Consider the following 19024-nt stretch of genomic DNA (forward strand, 5'->3'; position numbering starts at 1 on the left):
TAAGCCATTTTTAAATTCTATCACATTATATTGCATCTTAACTTGATTTTTTTTAAGATTTTTATTTTTTTATTAGAGAGAGACAGCACCAGAGGGGTGAGGGGCAGAGGGAGAAGCAGACTCCCCGTTGAGCAGGGAGCCTCATGTGGAACTCCGAGATCATGACCTGAGCTGAAGGCAGTCACCCAACCAACTGAGCCACCCAGGTGCCGCTTGACTTGACTTTCTTCCTCAAACCTCTTCAAAGTACATTCATGGACTAAAACCATTCTCACAAAAGTTCTATGAGGTGATTACACAAGATGTCATAACACATGAAGAAATTAAGGTGAAAACAGGCATCACAATTTGTCTAAAGTCATAAAGGCAGTTTGTAGCACAACTGAGACTAGGGCCCTGGTCTGCTGGCTTCTCATGTAGAGAAGGCACCTGTTTCCTGATACAGACAGAGCCCCTTCTCTGGTGAATAAGCACTGGGACCCTGTCTTTTGAAATAAAGCATCTAGTGCCTCAACCTGACAGCCCACACTTCACAGTTGGGTTGGTTTGTTTCTTTCCCCTGCTTTTCTTTCTGTCATTATCCAAACAAAATTTGCTGTCCCATGCTTTTTTTCTTCTTCCTAAGAGTATCTACTGTGATTACACTAAAACAGTCAAAAGTTAAGCAAATGGAAGCACTGTTTCCTGGAGGAGAGAGAAACAGCTCATTTGTTGGATTTTTTTTTTTTTAAAGATTTTATTTATTTATTCGACAGAGATAGAGACAGCCAGCGAGAGAGGGAACACAAGCAGGGGGAGTGGGGGAGGAAGAAGCAGGCTCATAGCGGAAGAGCCTGATGTGGGGCTCGATCCCATAACGCCAGGATCACGCCCTGAGCCAAAGGCAGATGCTTAACCGCTGTGCCACCCAGGCGCCCCTCATTTGTTGGATTTTTGAGGCATCAAGTGGTCTGTCTTTAAATACCTGTGGACACAGCTGTCGGACAGAAATCATGGCCTTACCTGTCAAATGCCGAGGGAATGGGCACTTTATACCCTAATGTCTCCTACCGATCCTGGCAAGGCAGTCCTGAGAACACCCTAGAGCTCTGAACAGTTATGAGCATAAACAAAAGGTAGCACACAATGACAAGGAGAATGTGTATTTTCTTCTAATTTACCTCCCGATCCAATTAAAGGGGCAAACACTCAGTTTAGAAAATAATTTTCTCTTCATGAAAAGTCAAAGAATCTGTACTGAGTTGTAAGCCCTGCCAATAACTAGACAGATTAAGCTTTCTTGGGCCATATTTAAGGCATTTTTCTCTACAAAATCCACACCTCAAAATCTGTAATTTCAGTTTCCTAGAATAACGTTCAGAATGAATTATAATTAATAATTCTAGCGCTACCTTTATATAGTACTTTCTAGCCTTAAATACATTTTTTTTCACATATGATCGTATTTGAAACCTCAATCGTAGGAGGTAGGTGTTGTTATGTGTATTTTATAAATAGGTCAAGTGAAGGATCAAGTGGTCTAAATCACTATCAATGTCTCAACAGATTATAAAGAGGGACGTAGGACCTTCACGGAGTCTGGCTGAGGCCCGTGTTTTCAGAAGTCAGAAAGGATAATGTAATGTATACTAGTTTGTGTGGTGCATTTTCTAAATAAGCTCTGTTCAATGTCTTCATGGATTGCTTGACTATTTTTATGCCATATGGTTTTAAGTGAAGAGCAAAATTGCAAATCATCTAAATATGGGTAGGTAAAATTCCCCTTTGTAATTTTTTTTTTTACAGTTCTCTAAGTAACTCTAAAAAGTAAAACTCACTTAGAATTGAAGTTTTAAATAATAACAAAATTATTCTAAAATGGTAATAAATATCCTAATATATGAGCACGGTCCCTTGAAGAACACAATATGGCCTTTGAAAGGCAGACACGTCTTGTTTAATTGATGATTTGGAAATCCAGTAGTAGAAGCAACATTTTAGCTCAGGATACTCTGAGGACAACTTACACATTTCCCAACCATACTGCCTTGTCTTGTTTTACTTAACCTTTCCATTGTGTTGGTTTCCCCCCACATAAACTTATCCTTAACCATCACACCTTTGTGGGGATCTGCATGACGAGGGAGGTATTCTTTTTAAACACAAAGTTCTTTCGTCTTAAGTATTTACCACTTATTTTAGCAAGATTCTCTTAAAGTTTTATTTGATGATTCAGCTCCAAAACTGACAAAATATAGGAAATAATAGCCTTCTGCTACTTTTTAATTTTCTTATGTTGAAGTAATTTACTCATAATTAAGTTCGATTTACTCAACACCATCTGAGCTTAGTACCATGTCTTTTGAAGCAACAGATTCTCAATCTTTATTTTAGTTATTCAGCAGCTGAACTATGGGTGTTCAGTATAATCACGGTTGAGTTTGCGAACTAACTTCCAGTATAGACAAAATATCTACTCCCCAACTATCCCGCAGTCCTCAAATCTTGGGGTTCAGTTTGTTCCTTAATAATGAAATAACATTGAGCACCAGCCTCATGTTCTAAGGCAATTCAAGTGCCTCCTATGTAAAATAGTTTGATGAAAACACAGAAAAATTATATCCCTCCATGTATCTTCCCTGCCACCTCTGGGGTACTGGGTTTAAGAGTGTTAAAAAATTCGTATCCATGTGAAACCTCAGAATGTGACCTTAGTTGGAAGGAGGATCTTTGCAGGCGTAATTAAGCTAAGATGAGGTCATATTGGATTCAGGTGGGCCCTAAATCGAGTGACTAGCGTTCTTATAAGAAGAGAAGGATACGCAGACATAGGAAGAAGACTGAGGCAGAGATCGGAGTGATGTAGTAACTACAAGCTAAGGAACATGACGAATTGCCAGGAGCCACTAGAAGCTAGGAAAATGCAAGGAAGGATTTCTGGGGCACCTGGGTGGTTCGGTCAGTTAAGCGTCTGCCTTCCGCAGGGTCCTGGGATTGAGCCCCGCATCAGGCACCCCCTATTTGTGTGCTTTCTCTCTCTCTGGGTCAAAAAAAAGGGGGGGGCGCCTGGGTGGCTCAGTTGTTAGTTAAGCATCTGCCGTCGGCTCAGGGCGTGATCCCGGCGATCTGGGATCAAGCCCCGCATCAGGCTCCTCCGCTGGGAGCCTGCTTCTTCCTCTCCCACTCCCCCTGCTTGTGTTTCCTCTCTCGCTGGCTGTGTCTCTGTCAAATAAATAAATAAAATCTAAAAAAAAAGAAAAAAAAAATCCAAGGAAGAAATTTCTCCCTAGAGCCTTCAGAAGGAACATGGCCCTGTGGACATCTTGATTTCAGACTTTTGGCCTCCAGAACTGTGAGGGAATTTTTTTTTTTAAGATTTTATTTATTTATTTGAAAGCACACAGTGGGGGGAGGGGCAGCGGGAGACGCAGACTCCTCACTGAGCAGGGATCCCAATGCGGGGCTCAATACCAGGACCCTGAGATCATGACCTGAGCCACTCAGGCATCCCTAAATTTGTTGTTTTAAGCCACACGGTTGTGATCATTTGGTTTAGTTGCCTTAGGAACCTAATAGCCTGGGTGTCTCTTTACTTACTTTCCACACCACTCAGACACAGCGAGCACCACAGCCCTCCCTCCATTTGAAAAAGTACTGTAGCTCCACCTGGGATCTAGGAGGATTTTCCTGAAGGTTTTGTTACAACAGGAGAATATCAGCATAACAGTCATGAAGTTGAACCTTGGACTTCACTATCTTGAAATTCCCAGCCAGCTTAGACCTCAGATTTCCTCCCTGGACCTTCTCATTCTCTCCCCTGCCATCAGACTACCCTGCCTACCCCGCTGTCCACCGAGACCCTCTCCATCTACCTTGTTCTCTGCTCGGTCACGAGATTTCCAAAACATCTGTCTCCTTCGACTTCCTGAGTAAGATTCAAAATCTGTTACAATAGTTTTCCAGAGAAATTTAACTCTACTTCTGCAAACATCTGATACCCAGGTTGTGCCTTTGTTTCATAGCTCTTTCATGAGCTAAATACCTCATTAAGCTAATTATCTTAAAAAAGAAAAATCAGTTCCCTTTCTAGAGGAATTTGGCCACATTGTGAGGACTTCCAGGTCAAACTGCCATCAGATCTTTTTTTAATTTATTACAGTTGGAACTTGAATATAATAAATACCATTGTAATAAATTTAACCCTAAATCCTAATTCCAATAAATGTTAAGAAAAAAGAAAACATGACCATAAGGTAAACGATATGATCATAGTTGAAATAACTAAACTCCTCAAGAGTCATTTTTAGGGGTGCCTGGGTGGCTTAATGAGTTAAGCATCTGTCTTTGGCTCAGGTTGTGATCCTAGGGTCCTGGGATCAAGCCCCAAGCCCTGCTTAGTGGGGAGTCTGCTTCTTCCTCTCCCTCTGCCTGCTGCTCCCCCTGCTTGTGCTAGCATGCACTCTCTCTCTGTCAAATAAATAAATACATACTTAAAAAAATAAGCCTACAATAAACAAAGCAAAAATAACCTCCAAACTTGTTAACTTTTATTATATTTGGAATTATTTCTTCAGATTTAAATTACAAAACCTTTTGTAAATTACCTGCTCTATTACATATTTTCCTTTTGGCATCTTACAGTCATAGAAATATGAATAAGCTATTAATATAATAAATACTTCATATACTGTTTTTATTTTATATACAGACTTTTAAGAATACATAGAAATTATCAGTACTCTACTCTTCCCTTCAGAACTGGGAAATAAAAGTAAGATTGCTTAGAGAAAGTTAAACTACAATGAATCAGAGCAGAGAGATGTCAAATCACCTCACCCGATTGAATGTTATTAACATATATAAAGAAAAATGCGTTAACCAAACAGTGTTGGTCAGTCCCAGAGGCAAAATCTCACTGCTGTGTCTCATTGTAAATTAATAAATTAATTAAGCCAATAACTCACTGATTGTGATTTGACTTCTTATGCAGATTGCCCATGGGGAGAAAATGGCCTTGTCAAGCAGATACAAATATTTCAGTTTTTGAGGCAATTACATTTCTCATTGTAAATCGAATTGACATTTAGTCCCAAGATTCTATTTAACATTAGTCTGCCAATAAGAAATAAATCCTCTGAACCTACAAAACCATTTTAGAATGCATAAGGCTTCTGATCATCCCTCCCACCTTAGAGGGCTCTCAGTAGTCACATTATTTTTTTCCCCCATAATAGAATTCATGTTTATCTCAGTTAAGCCAGTCTTTCCTTTATGATTCCCCTTCTTGCTTCTGTACATAGAAACAGTATTCCCTGTAGAGACTTGTGAAATACTGAATTCTGTGTCTTCTATTGTTTGATATTTTAAACATTTACCAACTTAATCCACTCAGACAATGCAGTTTGCACATCAGGCAGAGCTCACAGTGATTCATTCATTCATTCATTCATTCACTCATTCATTCATTTATACCATAACTCTTCATCGATTCCAAAGTGAAAAATTGCATTCTGACAGGTGCTGAAATGTTAACTGTAAAGATCTTACTTTACTGGAGAAAATTAACTAGTGTGGGTTAGGAGTGCTATGGAAGTTTGAAGAGGGAACCCTATCCAAACCCTGGGATTGAAGGTAGAGAACTAGAAGGTGTGTGTGGGAGGGGAGGGTGTGGGGGAGCATTCCAGACAGGGATCAAAGCCCCAGAAATATGGGAGAAGAAGGCTTATTTGGGAAATGTAAGCAGTTATATAACTGAAATAAAAAGAGCAAGAAGTGCAGGGATGGAGTGGTTCTCCGACAGACTGGAGAGGAAAACAGTGATGAGTCATGACGTTATTTGTTCCAGGATTCCTGGCAGGAGTATCCCTACTGAAATCCTCTGTCATTCTAGTCTACGTATTCTGTGGCAATTATACCAGGGGTTGGCCAGCTTTTTCTGCAAAGCGCAAGATAGTAGATATTTTTGGTTTGCATGCCAGAAGGTCTCAGTCACAACTATTCTCCTCTTGTAGCCTAAAAGCAGCCCTAGCCAATATGTAAACTAAAGGGCATGGCTGCATTCCAATAAAACTTCATTTACAAAACAGACAGCAGGCTGTAATTGGATCAGGGACCCTAGCTGACTCATTACTGGTCTAGAAGTGTCCCTTCAAAATAGAAAAAATCATGTTTGGAAATAAAAGTCAAATAAACTCACATCTGAAATCATAGGATAGGTTTTGTCTATCTGCAGAAACTTATACCAATTGGTTGAGAACTCCCTTTTGAGAAGGACAAGCATTAAATAGGGAATTAGTAAAACAAAAATTTTTTAATGAATTAGGTGATTAATATCACAGATAATATTCATTCCAGTGCTTTCATTGCAAAATGTAAACCTCAAAATGTTTTAAATTTGTAAAAATAAGAACTTATATTTATACACCATTTTAAAGAAGGCACTATTTCAGGGTGCCTGGCTGGCTCAGTCAGAAAAGCAGGTAGCTCTTGCTTTCAGGGTGGTGAGTTCAAGTCCCATGTTGGATTGTAGAGATTACTTAAATAAACTTTTAAAATAAATAAATAAAAAATAAAGAATGCACCATTTCTTCTAATTTTCACAATGGCCTCAGAAATCCTAAAGGCAGGATATATGTTTTATTCAAATAATTCCTGGAACCCAGGAAAATGCCTGGCACAAATTTTCGTACATTAACTGAGAACACGTAACTCACAGCACATAATCATTTTCTCTTTTTAACAGTTGAAAAATTTGGTCTTACAGTGATTACATGGTTTAATAAGGTCACAGAAACAGTGTGAGAGGCAGAACTAAAGTCCAGATTATCTGACCCTTAGTTTTTTGCTTTAGGTATTCTCTGCAGCCACAGATCTAGAAAAGAACACACATCTCAACACAGTACAATTAGTATTGCATAAATACACCAAGGTTACTAAAATATCGTTTATGGTCTAGACTTATTGTCTTTGCTCAAAACTCACCTTCAACAAGGAAATGGCTCCCCATCTTACTCCAGAAATGCATTAACACTGTCTACAAGCCACCAAATCTGCCACCACCTTGGTCTTGGACTTCCAGGCTCTAGAACTGTGAGAAATAAATGTCTGTTGTGTAAGCCAGCCAGTCTGTTACAGAGTGTGAACAGACTGAGACAGATACTAACATTTGAGAACTGCCCCAGGAGACACAAGTCGTCTTAATGACACACAGTGAGAACGCTTTCATTCGCTTATTTGGGTGGTAAGACCATCAAGCTCATAGAATCAGATGTTTGAATATGATGTGTGTTTTGTCACAGTGTCATGGTAAATATGTTATGGTTGGCTATATTTGACTTCTGTAAAAACAAACGTTTGGGGATGGCACTAGTTAATACTACCTGACTCTAATATTTTAAAACTTTAAACAATCCACTCCTGGATGATTATTTCCCATTTTCTTAGTCAATTATAGTGAATGATTGGGTCACATGGGTGTTTTACTTGGTAATTGAAAGTTTGAATACTGTAATAACCAATTATTTTCCCTTTAAGAATGTTGTATACTCCTATTTATTAAGTGAGGAATGGCTTATGCACTTGGGCATGATTACATTGATTCAGTGTTTAGCACTGAGTTCTATTTTGGAAGAACCAAGAAAATAATTATAATTGTAATACCACATATTAACATGTTAGCTTTTTATGTTTCTGTGTAGTTCAGTCAGTTAGTTTTGTCATAGGAAATGGCTGATATTCTTTGTTACTAGATTACGGTTTCAACAAAATTTATTCCAACTAGAAAAAAAATGTTACTGAATATCTCTTGAATTAATTGAATTTTGTAAACTCATTTCCTAATACTCCATTTTCACATTGGAGGGATATTTTTGTTGAAAGTTATATCTTGCCTTTTTAAACTACAGTGTTTCTCAAACTTATATTTAAAAAGATATATTTAAATAGAACTGCACTTGTTCATTGGCTTTTATGCTTATTAGAGAATATTGCTTTTTTTTAGCACTAGCTAAATTTTTAAAAATATTTTCTGTCTCTTTCATTCTGTTCTTCAGCCAAATGATTTTTAATCAAAAACTTACTAGAATAATAGAGGTTCTTTAAGGAAATTTTGATTCTCCAAGTGACTTGTTAATGTTAATTACACACTTTTATTCTTCTCTCTCTACGTTCATAATATATATATTTTTAAAAATAGGAGTCCTTTCATATTTAAACCTAACATGATCAAAATCTTATAAAAGTTTATCATATATACCAATTTGATTAAACATTGAAAAACAAAATTATTTTTGTAATTACAAACTTAGTAAATTTCTTCACAAAGTTTGTTGCTATAGTGATTTCTCAAAATATCCAAAATAATAAGTATGATCACTATGGTTATCTTGATTCTCTTGGCAAAAGATAGGATGTTTGGTCATCTATTTTTGTGTTTATAATATTATAAAATATCTTCTCCTCAACCTCCTATATCAAAAAGTCACTGGATTATGTGTTCCAGTTATTGTGGCAAGAAAATAATGAATCAATTTGTTACATAAATTTTTCGAAATAGTATGAAAAGTCTATAGGACATAACAAACTTATAGCTGTTGAATTTTAAAGTCATTGGAACATCATCTTTGAAGTGTTCTCCTATCTGTAACTAATGTAAATTGTATATGTAACTCATAAATGTTGAAACAGAATAGATTTTACTCTTCAGTTTTGACTAATGCCATACTTGTAATTAAACTCTTTACCAACAGGTGGTGCTAGAAAGTTTAATATTTATTTCAATAGTCGAACTTACTGGGAAAAAATGTGGTAATTTTTTAAGCATTATAAAACAATATTTATATATAATTAACCCCTGCTTGTTTTTGTTACAGCTCCGTTTAAGACAGTACGACTGGTTGGTGGTAAAGTTCCTCATGAGGGCAGAGTGGAGATTTTCCACGATGGCCAGTGGGGCACAGTCTGTGATGACCACTGGGAACTGCGAGGTGGACAGGTCATCTGTAGGAGTTTGGGATACCATGGTGTTCAAACTGTGCATAAAGGAGCTTACTTTGGACAAGGTAATTAAAAATATATAAAATGAAATGCAGACATTCTCTAATACACAGAATAAAGTAGTGGCAGGAACATACAAGATAGGAAGAAAAATCCTACGTAGGAGTTTTTTGAATGGCCTTTCCTAGAAAGTAGAAATGAAAAGAAAGATACAAAAAATAAATGGCATATGCTGTCAGGCAATCTTTAATGTTTAGATTTTGTTTAGACTCATCTGGCTAGTTGGAGAACACTAGCATAGAGGAAAACAGTGATTGATAAAGTGGAACAGGAGAAATAGGGACAAATGAACTACAGACAAGCCTGGGAGGCTCACTTGATGGATCTGGGTCTTGTGGGCATCTGAGCAATCTCATGGCTCACACATATTCTCTCTTCTGTGTAACTGGAGAGGAGGGCATCAGCTTGTGCACTGACCTCCCGGTCATACCCCCCTAGAATGAGAGCTTCCTTGGTCTGTGACAGAGCACCTGTATTGTGAAAGGACAGTGAGGAACCATGAAAGAGAAAGAAGCAATTACATGGGGTCTCCATACCTACTACTTACCCTTTCTCCAAATCCTTTAAGACATGATGAGAAATAAGGGAAGAGGAAGGTGAAGTACTTCCCCCTCTATTTGAGGTTGATAAAACATTGAGTAATTCTTTTGTTGGATGCATGTTTGTGTATTTTTACCTGGATGGCTCGGTGACCTATTCTATAAACGTATTAGAGAGCTGGGAAGAAAATCTGCAGAGGACAAAAGATTTGAATATATACTCGTGACATTTTACTGTCTCATTTTTTTTTTTTCTAAACGGGTACCTTACAACAGGCTTTATGTATAATTAAACATATGAGTACTTCAAGCATAAATGACAAAGAGATTAGAAAAAAGTAAGCATATAAATCAGACTTTTAAAGTCAATATTTTTTACTTATTTATTCTACCATCCAAATCTGATAAATAAATAATTGGCTTCTCTGAAGTTGATGTTGACCAAAAAAAAAAAAAAAAAAGGCCCTCTTGATTTTATAAGTGTTATTTTAGACAGATATGGGCAAGAAGAAATTGTGTACAAAATTACAGAGATAAGATTATCTGGTGATGCTGCTGTTTTGTCTATAGTGATAAGATAGGGGAATTTGGCTTCTCAAATTCGTAAAAGATATGAAGTAATGTTATGCTGTGACTCTGGGTCAGCATCGTGCAAACCACGTGAATAGTACCAATGAGAGCTCACAGTTAAATTGTATTCCTTGACCTAAATGAATTCACTATATCAGATTGAAGAGGTAAATTAAAGCAGAGATCCAGGTTTCAAAGTCTTCAGAAGTCAGAAATGTTATTTAGTCTCCTGTGAAGGGGTGAGATAAGACAAAAGAGAGTGGTGATGGTGAGAATTTCAGCCCCTAGCCCCAGTTTTTTTATGTGTGCCTTATAGGTTTGAAACAAAGAAAATAGAAAAGATCTATAATTTGCTACAACCAAATAGATGCTGGGAATTTCTATATGTTCCATCTCTACTACATTTTCAGAACTTTCTTGCCAGGTTGAAAAGTATGGGATTAAAATCATTCTTGCATCTATACAAAGCAAAAGGTTTTAAATGTCAATAAGCCAGATTTTTTTTTTTTCCCAGAGAAGAAGAAAACGAAATTAAAAAATCCCCAGACTACTTGGTTAGTAGAGAATCAAATGAATCAGTCAATCATTTAGCGAGACCAAGCTGGCAATCCGAGTTTCCACAGTGTTGTATGGGGAGAGAATTTATTTCTGTGGGAACTAAGACCCACAGCATGAAAGGCCATTTATTTCAAATACTTAATCATCTAAAACATTTCACACGACTGTTGGCATCTATGAAGTGGAGAGCCATGTTGCTAATAAACGGCATACAATTGTCATCGATGGTGACTTACTCACCTGGTAGGTGGCTAAAATTCTTCAGTTTTAGGAATAACAACAAGTGGATGATTTATTAGGATGTGCCTGTGTTGACAAAGTGAACCGTAGTTTGCCATTTGTTCAGATAATTTAATCAACATGGGCTAGCTAAATAGCTCAATCCAAAAAGAGAAAACTATCCTAAAAGACCTTTCATTACGATGACTAATTTTTTAGCTTACATTACCCAAAGAGTTGACATTTAATTTTGTATCTTTACAAAACAAACCCTGTATTGCAGTTTATTAATCTCTTATATCTTGAAGTAAACCCTTCATTTATTACAAAGGGAAAACCAACTTCAGAGCAATAGCAGTAGCAAATGTACCTTAATTCAGGGGAAACTAATAAGGTATGGGAAAATATGATCTGTGGAAGGAAACAAACATAGTGTTGTTTCAATTTTTTATTTAAATTCTGGTTAGTTAACATATAGCGTAATATTAGTTTCAAGAGTAGAATTTAGTGATTCATCACTTACATGTAACACCCCCGTGCTCATCCCAACAAGTGCCCTCCTTAATGCCCATTACCCATTTAGCCTGTCCCCACCCACCTCCCTCTGTCAACCCTGTTTGTTCTCTATAGTTAAGAATCTCTCATGGTTTGCCTCTCTCTCTTTTTTCCCCCTTTCCCTGTGTTCATCTGTTTGGTTTCCTAAAATCTACATATGAGTGAAATCATATGGTATTTGTCTTTGTCTGGCTGACTTATTTTGCTTAACATAATATCCTCTAGTTCCATCCACGTCATTGCAAATGGCAAGATTTCATTTTTGATGGCTGAGTAATATTCCATTGTGTATATGCATATATACCACATCTTCTTTATCCATTCATCAGTTGATGGACATTTGGGCTCTTTCCATAATTTGGCTATTGTTGATGATGTTGCTATAAACATCAGGGTACACACAGCTGTTTTCCATTGAGTTCCAAACATAGGTGGTAAAAACAAGTTGGAGATGATTGTCTTAAGCTTGCATTAACATTAAGACCTCATCTCACAAGTAAAATATTCTTTTCCCTACAGCCTTTATTCATTCCTGTTTGTATCTCTAGGAATTTCAGTTCTTACCAAGTATTGGTAAGAAAAGACAGAAATAAGTATCCTGAACTATTGGCAAGAAAATGTTTTCCATTTAAATAAGTAATGAAACAATAGAGTTTCATCTCATGTGAAATTATTTATTTGGCTGTATGGAGACAATTCTCTCAAGTTTTCTTCAGATTACTGACTACTTCTCTAAGATGAGGGGCCATTTTTAGTGAGGCTGTGTTTTCGTGGTAGTTGGTGTTTCTATAAATTATACTAGAGTTTTATTGTAATGAAACAACCAGGTATGTCTGAATTTGGTTTTTCCTTTCACATTTTTGAGTGCCTACTAGAGTGAGTTGGAAAGACTAATAATTTTGTAACTAAGGACGTAGGAGATGAAACGTTAGCTCTGCTATTTATGTCTCAGAGATTCCATTTTTTCCCAATAAAATAGGAATAATAACACCAACCCATAAGATTTACTCTGAATCTTAAATGAGTTGGCCTATAGAAAGCACCCAACACAAAGCCTGACTCCTACCATTGCTCCATATAGTGGCACAGACCACTGTTAGCAACAGCTCCAACTGTGTCATTCCAAGAGTATTTGCCAACCTCTTTGAAAGGTGAAACAGTCAGGTTAGTATTAGATCGTCTATGACATCAGTGATGTTCCAAGGGTCACAGAGTTGAATGTGATTTTCTTTTTCTTTTTTTTTTTTTTTTAGTATTTTAACAATATTTAGAATTTTTTTAAATCTTTTTTTTATTATGTTCAGTCATCATATAGTAGTACATAATAAGTTTTTGTTGTAGTGTTCAACGATTGATTAGTTGCATATAACACCCAGTACTCATCATAACATGTGCCTTTTCTACTCAATAGAAGTGTGACTGTAGGAGTGTCCCATATGGGGAATCCAACAGTGTCCTCACTCTACTCCAGACACACCTGTTCTTGTGTCAACTCTCTGTGTAGAGTTCCACACCAAAGCAACTGAAGAATGATTATGAGAATTTTAAAATAATAAAGCAAGATGAGATGGGAGACATAATAGAACTGAGGTTATTTGTTCAGAAGAAAAAGAACCAGAGAAGTAAATTAAACGATCTGCTTCATTGTATGTTATATTTTCAAAAACAGGCTTCTCTTGTAAACTTATTTGGGGTTAGACATGGCAAACAACCTTTTTATGTGAAGCTGTTTCAACTCCTCCTTGTTTTCTCACTCCTTCACCATAATTTATAGTTTCACTCAGGAGGAAAAGATAATTCTGAATGCAGAATGGAGACTGGAAAGGAAACTTAGAAATACGAGTGGAGGGGTAGCGGAAAGGATGAGATGCGTTCCAGTGTTAATTATTTGTCGTTCTCTTGGGAAAGTAGGAGGAATCAGATCGACACTATATTATACCTTATTACTGGAACTGAAACCAGAAGAAAAAGTTTAAATTTATGCCCTTTGTGTTATTCCCCCCTTAAAGAAAAAACACAATTTTCTGGGCACCGTTTTCTCCCTCCCCCCCTTTCTTTTTCTTTCTGGTTTTAAAATTGCAAACCTGATTTACCAGAGATAATCCTTGTTAGCTTTAAGAACAATTACTTTGCAGCTGCAAGCAAAATGATTTATAGGAATACAACTTAAAGCATACTCCTTTAAATAGGTTCTTTCATTGGGATGCACCTTTTGCATACAGTGGAATGTTCTTTCTTTTTCCTGAGTAGACAAAAAAGGTTGAACTTAAGGAAGCACTGAGAGGTTTCTGGTGCTTGTCAGGGCCTGGAGCCGGGCAGGGGGAACGAGTCACTTCTCCACCCTATTCAGGCTTTCTAGTCTCTCGTCCCAGTGGCCTCCTGGTAGCAAACATGAATGAGCTTTATCAGACGACGGTGGGACTCCAGGCATTTGTCCCAGGTGTGTCCGAGCCTGGATCTGAGGCCAGGAGTTGGAGCTGGACCTGGAGCGGCTGGCTCATCTTCTAAATTGACAGGATTTTGTGGTACAACTCCAAACTTGAAAGCAGAAACAAAAGAAAATTCTAAGCCTAAATATCACCTTTTATTTAGTACCTCTTTCACATTTCATAATCAGTCTTCTAAGTGGAAGTTTTAAAAATACAAGAATACACTGAAGGAGATCAAAAATATAACCGTAGCTCCGAACTTCTCCTCCGGCGAATGGGAGTCTAAACAACCCCAGATATAAAGTATATCAGTGGGTCAGAGCTCAAATTCTTATGGACTGCTGCCTGTACACAGGAAGGTTTAAAATGTTAACAGGAACCTGATTTGGAGTCCATAGAGTTCTTAACATATCTGTTTTGTTACTTCTGGTAACAAGGACAATACTAAGTATGGAATAGTATTGTTCATCAAGGGCATACTATATGATCTCATTTCGTGCTCACAGTGCCTGTGAGAGTAGACATGATAGCCCCAATTTGCATAGAGAAATTTCTGTAAGTAAACTTGACAGAGCTGTCACAGAACCTGCCCAAATTTATACAGCTATATCGGTGGTTGTGGGGGAGGGGTCAAGAGTCGCATCTTAACCTGTGTCTTTGCACTCGATAGCATGTCCTTCTAAGTTCCTTATCCTTAAGAATTTCATTTCTAAAGAGCTTGCTTCTTTAAAATCTTAGAATTGTAGAACTTTAAAGGTAAATGAAATCTCACAGCTAGTTTAGCCCCACCTCCTCATTCTGCCTAGATGCTAAAACAGGGAAAGTAAGTGTCTTCTTCAGAACCACTTAACTGTAGTCTAAGTTTACCCATCCTCTATTCTGACTCCCATTCTGTTTCTACCTTTGATTTTAAAAAACTCACAAAAAAATAAAATAAAATAAAACAAAGTTGTTGTTTTTTTCTCTCGAAGAGGGAGCTGTTGACAAAGCACTTCCCAACTAGAAACCTTAAAAGTCATACAGATTCAAATCACCCAGCCATGACTAGATTTAATTAAAATTCATTCAGACTTTTAACCAATGGTGGTTTTTGCTTTTTCACATATCTGTATAGCAGCTAATCTCAAATCTCATCACTAAACCATCTTTCTGGCTAATGTATGAAATACAATCCCCTTTTTTTTTTTTCCAGAAAAGTGGTGAGTTCTTGAAGATCAGATTAAAAAATCTCAAATCCTTGAAATAAATATTAGTATCTGTTATTTTTTTAAAAAGAGATTAAGAGGAAATGGTGTCATCAATCAAGCACATTCCCAGGCATCACAAGCCAAGCTCATGAAATTCCAGGGGTCGTGGACAACACATTGAAAGCTGTGTACTTTTGGAAACACAAAATCAATCTGCCCCTCCCTCCAGCCCCCAGATTGTAAAGAGAATCGTAGATGTGTACATGGTTAGGTAGATAAATTGGTAGGTGGAGGATAAATAGATAGGATTAGAAAATTAAAAAAACATATCTAAACGGTACACCTCAATTTTGCATAGTTTCCCACGAGCCCGAAAGATAGTTCAGTGGCAAATAACAATGAAAGCAGCAACATCAAACACCCTTGAGTAATAGTTATTATGTAAAGAAATAAAAACAAATTTGTTTTTTAATCTTTGAGGTTTACATGAAGGTAACATTTTATGAATTCTATGCTACCTTTGAATTAATTTTTAATGCAGAAAAAAATTTCGAATGAGATAGAAAATGCATATTAAATAAATTTTTCCCTTAGGCTCAATAGTCGTGAATGTATTAATGTAAAAATAAAAACAAATCTTGGAAAATTATTTTTATAACTCTCTTTGGGCTTCTGTGCAGTCAGGGAATAGCACCAAGTTTTAAATGTCATCATGTTCTATTGCTTGGCTGTATTCTCTCTTATTCTGAGAAAACCATACATTTTTTCTGAGTCTCAGTTTATTTACCTGTGACATGGAGATAATTGCCATTATTTCCCAGGGGTATTAGAAGATGTAAATTTTAAAGATCATATGTGAAAAGGCCTAGGATGTTCCCTGTGAATCTTTTCCACACAGCTGAAGACCAGACTTAGCGAATCGCACAGTGTCTTGATCCTGTGCATGTGTTGTTGGTGGAAAAGGCACTGGAATAGAAGCTGGGGGTTCTAGATGCAAGTAGCAGCTCTGCTGCTAATTACCTGTGTGACCTCAGTTGCTGCCCCTACCTAAAACAGAAGCCTTCACCGGGAAGTCAGTTCAAGAACAAATGGATTTTGATTTTGTTCACTCACGTAGGCACTTAAAGCATATTTGTTGAATGAATGAATCTGAGAACACAGGGGATTGCACAAATCACTGATGAAAGGCCCTGGCTTGAGGCAGACGTGGGGTGGGGATGCTGGCCCCATCGTGTATTAGCTACAGGACATTGGGCCCGAGTTACTTATGCTCCCTGATTTTGCCTTTCCTCAACAGTAAAATGGCACTTTGAAAGCACTTAACTTTCCAAGGTCATTTGAGGATTCAATGAGATAACAGGTCAAAAGTACTTTGAATGTTTTCAGCCGTATCATAAATTCCTCAGAGTGGGCCTAAATGCTCATTATTATTACTGCAGCTTTGGTATTCTAACATTCATGAATTCCTTTACTGCTGTTTCTCAAAATCTGTGTTCACATGTCAGCACATGAATTGACTAAATAATATCTATGTTCTGCTGCCCCCGTGGGGATGCCCTGCTGGTGCTCCGGCCACTGGGAGGATTCTCATCCTTAATTCTCTTTTCTGGGTTGTAAGCCTTCTGCACTGCTGAGATCTAAATCCGGTGACCTGATCTACAAAATGAGGAGGGAAAGCATCACAGTACCTGGTACAGAGGCCAGGGAGCCAGACTCTCCTTGTGCTCCCGTTATGACAGAGCCACGCTTTGTCCAAAAGTTTTATTTATGTTTATTTATACAATTTATAAATGTCTATCGATCTAATAGGTACAGTTTATAAATGTCCCCCTGTTTGGGCTCTCTTCTACATTCACGTGCAAGGAGCCTCGCCATTTGTGCAATTGTGATTATTTGCCTGTATTTTTGAGTCACCTTGTGGGACTCCCAAAAAGTTTATATAGACTTTATATCTTTAAAAAGAAACATACATGTACAAATACACTCACACATACAAACACACAAACACAAAAGACACTGGGTTATACCTAGTAAAAGCAACTTGGAAATAAAAACAGCATTCCTAGTAAGGTTTCTGATTTTGACATTATATTCCCCTAATCTTTTCCTTTTTATCTGCCTTAAAATTTCAAGCAAAAAGGGCTCAATACTGTTACAAACATTTCAAAAAATATTTGAGCTCTCCAGGTTACTGCTTTTATAATTGATCAGCCAAGGAAAACCTTTCTTTTATAATAGAAACATTGTTTCGATACGAATGATTTTTTTTTTAAGATTTTATTTTATTATTTATTTGACAGAGAGAGACAGCCAGCGAGAGAGGGAACACAAGCAGGGGGAGTGGGAGAGGAAGAAGCAGGCTCCCAGGGGAGGAGCCTGATGTGGGGCTCGATCCCAGAATGCTGGGATCACGCCCTGAGCCGGAGGCAGACGCTTAACGACTGCGCCACCCAAGCTCCCCCCGCCATACGAATGATTTAATTACCATTATATGAAATGAATAATACAAAGTTCCTAATTACATTGGTAACATAAACCTAAATATAATTTTGCCCCATATTTGGATCTTTCTAGTAAAGGAACAGATTATTAAAGATTAAGTGAATGCACAATTTATTTTAGAGGTGGAAATACAAATTTCCTACCTAATTCTAAGAGTAAATCAAAACATGAGTCTTCAGAGATCTCTTCATAGACATCAGATTAACTCACCTTCTGGTTTACAGATTTTTTTCTTTAATCCAGCTTCCACATTTCTGTCAGACATACATTTCTAAAATATAGCTCTGATGACATCATTTCTTTTGGTGACATAATATAAAATTCTGAATATTTTAAAGCATGGCCCTGGCTTTCTATCCAGCCTTCCCAATGAGTCCTTCTTCCCTCATTAATGTACTTTGTGTTTTAGATGCCAGGATACTGTTGACTGTTGTGATACATCAAGCCTTTTCATGCTGTCCCCACTATATGGAATAACTTCTTTTTTATACATGGAAAACCTCTGTCCATTTTTTAAGGTTAGGTCAAATGTTATCCACATAGTGGTTACAAAATTCCCAATATTTGTAATTTTTTTCACATATACACATACTACTATATAATTATGCACATCGTCAGCCATGTACATTAACTCTTGCTTATTGAACTCACAGAATATTTGAAAAGTCAGCAAGAGTAATGTTATTATATAGGCCATTATAGATGCCTCTTTGGAAAAAAAGTCTTCATCTAACACTGTTTCATAGCTATACAAGGTCTGTTTCTGAGCTGAAGTTATTTCTAAATAGGTTTTCAATAGCTCTGTGACCGAAAGAGAACCTTTCAACACCATATTGATCCAAATTGAAGAAATGTATTATTGACTATGCTGACAGGATTAAGATATTTATTTACCATCCACCAGTCTTGCTAAGGGGTTTCTTAACGTTTACTGCTAAATCATCTGTTTCTTGATGGCATGAAATGTTCTTGAAAACTCATCAGGAAGTTTGCATGATATATATTTAACAAAACCCAATGCAATATTTCATTTAGAAGTTTTTCAAAGGTCCCATTTCTAACTGTCTTAAGTGTAAAAGAAAGGGGAACTTTTATATATGATACATGCAGAAAATCTTTAGAGAATACCAGAAAAACATTTCCAAATATTATTTTTAAAATGAACTTTTCTTGGCATGCATGGATGCCTTTCAAAAAGCACTTGTTTTTGTATTCATTGATAAAACGTCTTTATCTTGAGAGTGGCAGTTAAGTTTGCATATTTAGTTGGCTAAATATCTCCCAGGTATCCTACTGCAGACAGCCATTTTCCCTTCTAAGGTGTCTGAGGAAGAGTTCAAGATAAAGAAGAGTATTAGCTCTGCCATTTTGTTTTTGTCTACCTGTGCTTGCAATTAATAATCCATGGTCTTCTTTCAGGATAGTTTGTAAG

The 19024-nt window shown here is 37.0% G+C and overlaps 1 protein-coding gene and 1 long non-coding RNA gene across 11 annotated transcripts in view; one reads left to right on the forward strand and one right to left on the reverse strand.

Moving 5' to 3' along the window:
* LOC125283697 (uncharacterized) overlaps window positions 1-7159 on the reverse strand; it is a 28962-nt gene extending 21803 nt beyond the window's left edge. For 5 of the 6 annotated variants that reach the window (XR_008955976.1, XR_008955977.1, XR_008955974.1 and 2 more), the window contains exon 1: window positions 6961-7159. This is a non-coding gene — a long non-coding RNA (uncharacterized LOC125283697). The remainder of the gene's footprint in view (window positions 1-6960) is intronic. The other variant, XR_007191674.2, reaches the window with a different exon arrangement.
* Window positions 1-19024, forward strand: part of MSR1 (macrophage scavenger receptor 1) — a 413132-nt gene that overhangs the window by 391174 nt on the left and 2934 nt on the right. For all 5 annotated transcript variants that reach the window (XM_057303426.1, XM_044387552.3, XM_044387553.3 and 2 more), the window contains one exon: window positions 8850-9038. In XM_057303426.1, the coding sequence (XP_057159409.1) occupies window positions 8850-9038 (189 nt within the window). The remainder of the gene's footprint in view (window positions 1-8849; window positions 9039-19024) is intronic.

Source organism: Ursus arctos, unplaced genomic scaffold, assembly GCF_023065955.2.
Source record: "Ursus arctos isolate Adak ecotype North America unplaced genomic scaffold, UrsArc2.0 scaffold_27, whole genome shotgun sequence".
Taxonomy (NCBI): Eukaryota; Metazoa; Chordata; class Mammalia; order Carnivora; family Ursidae; genus Ursus; species Ursus arctos.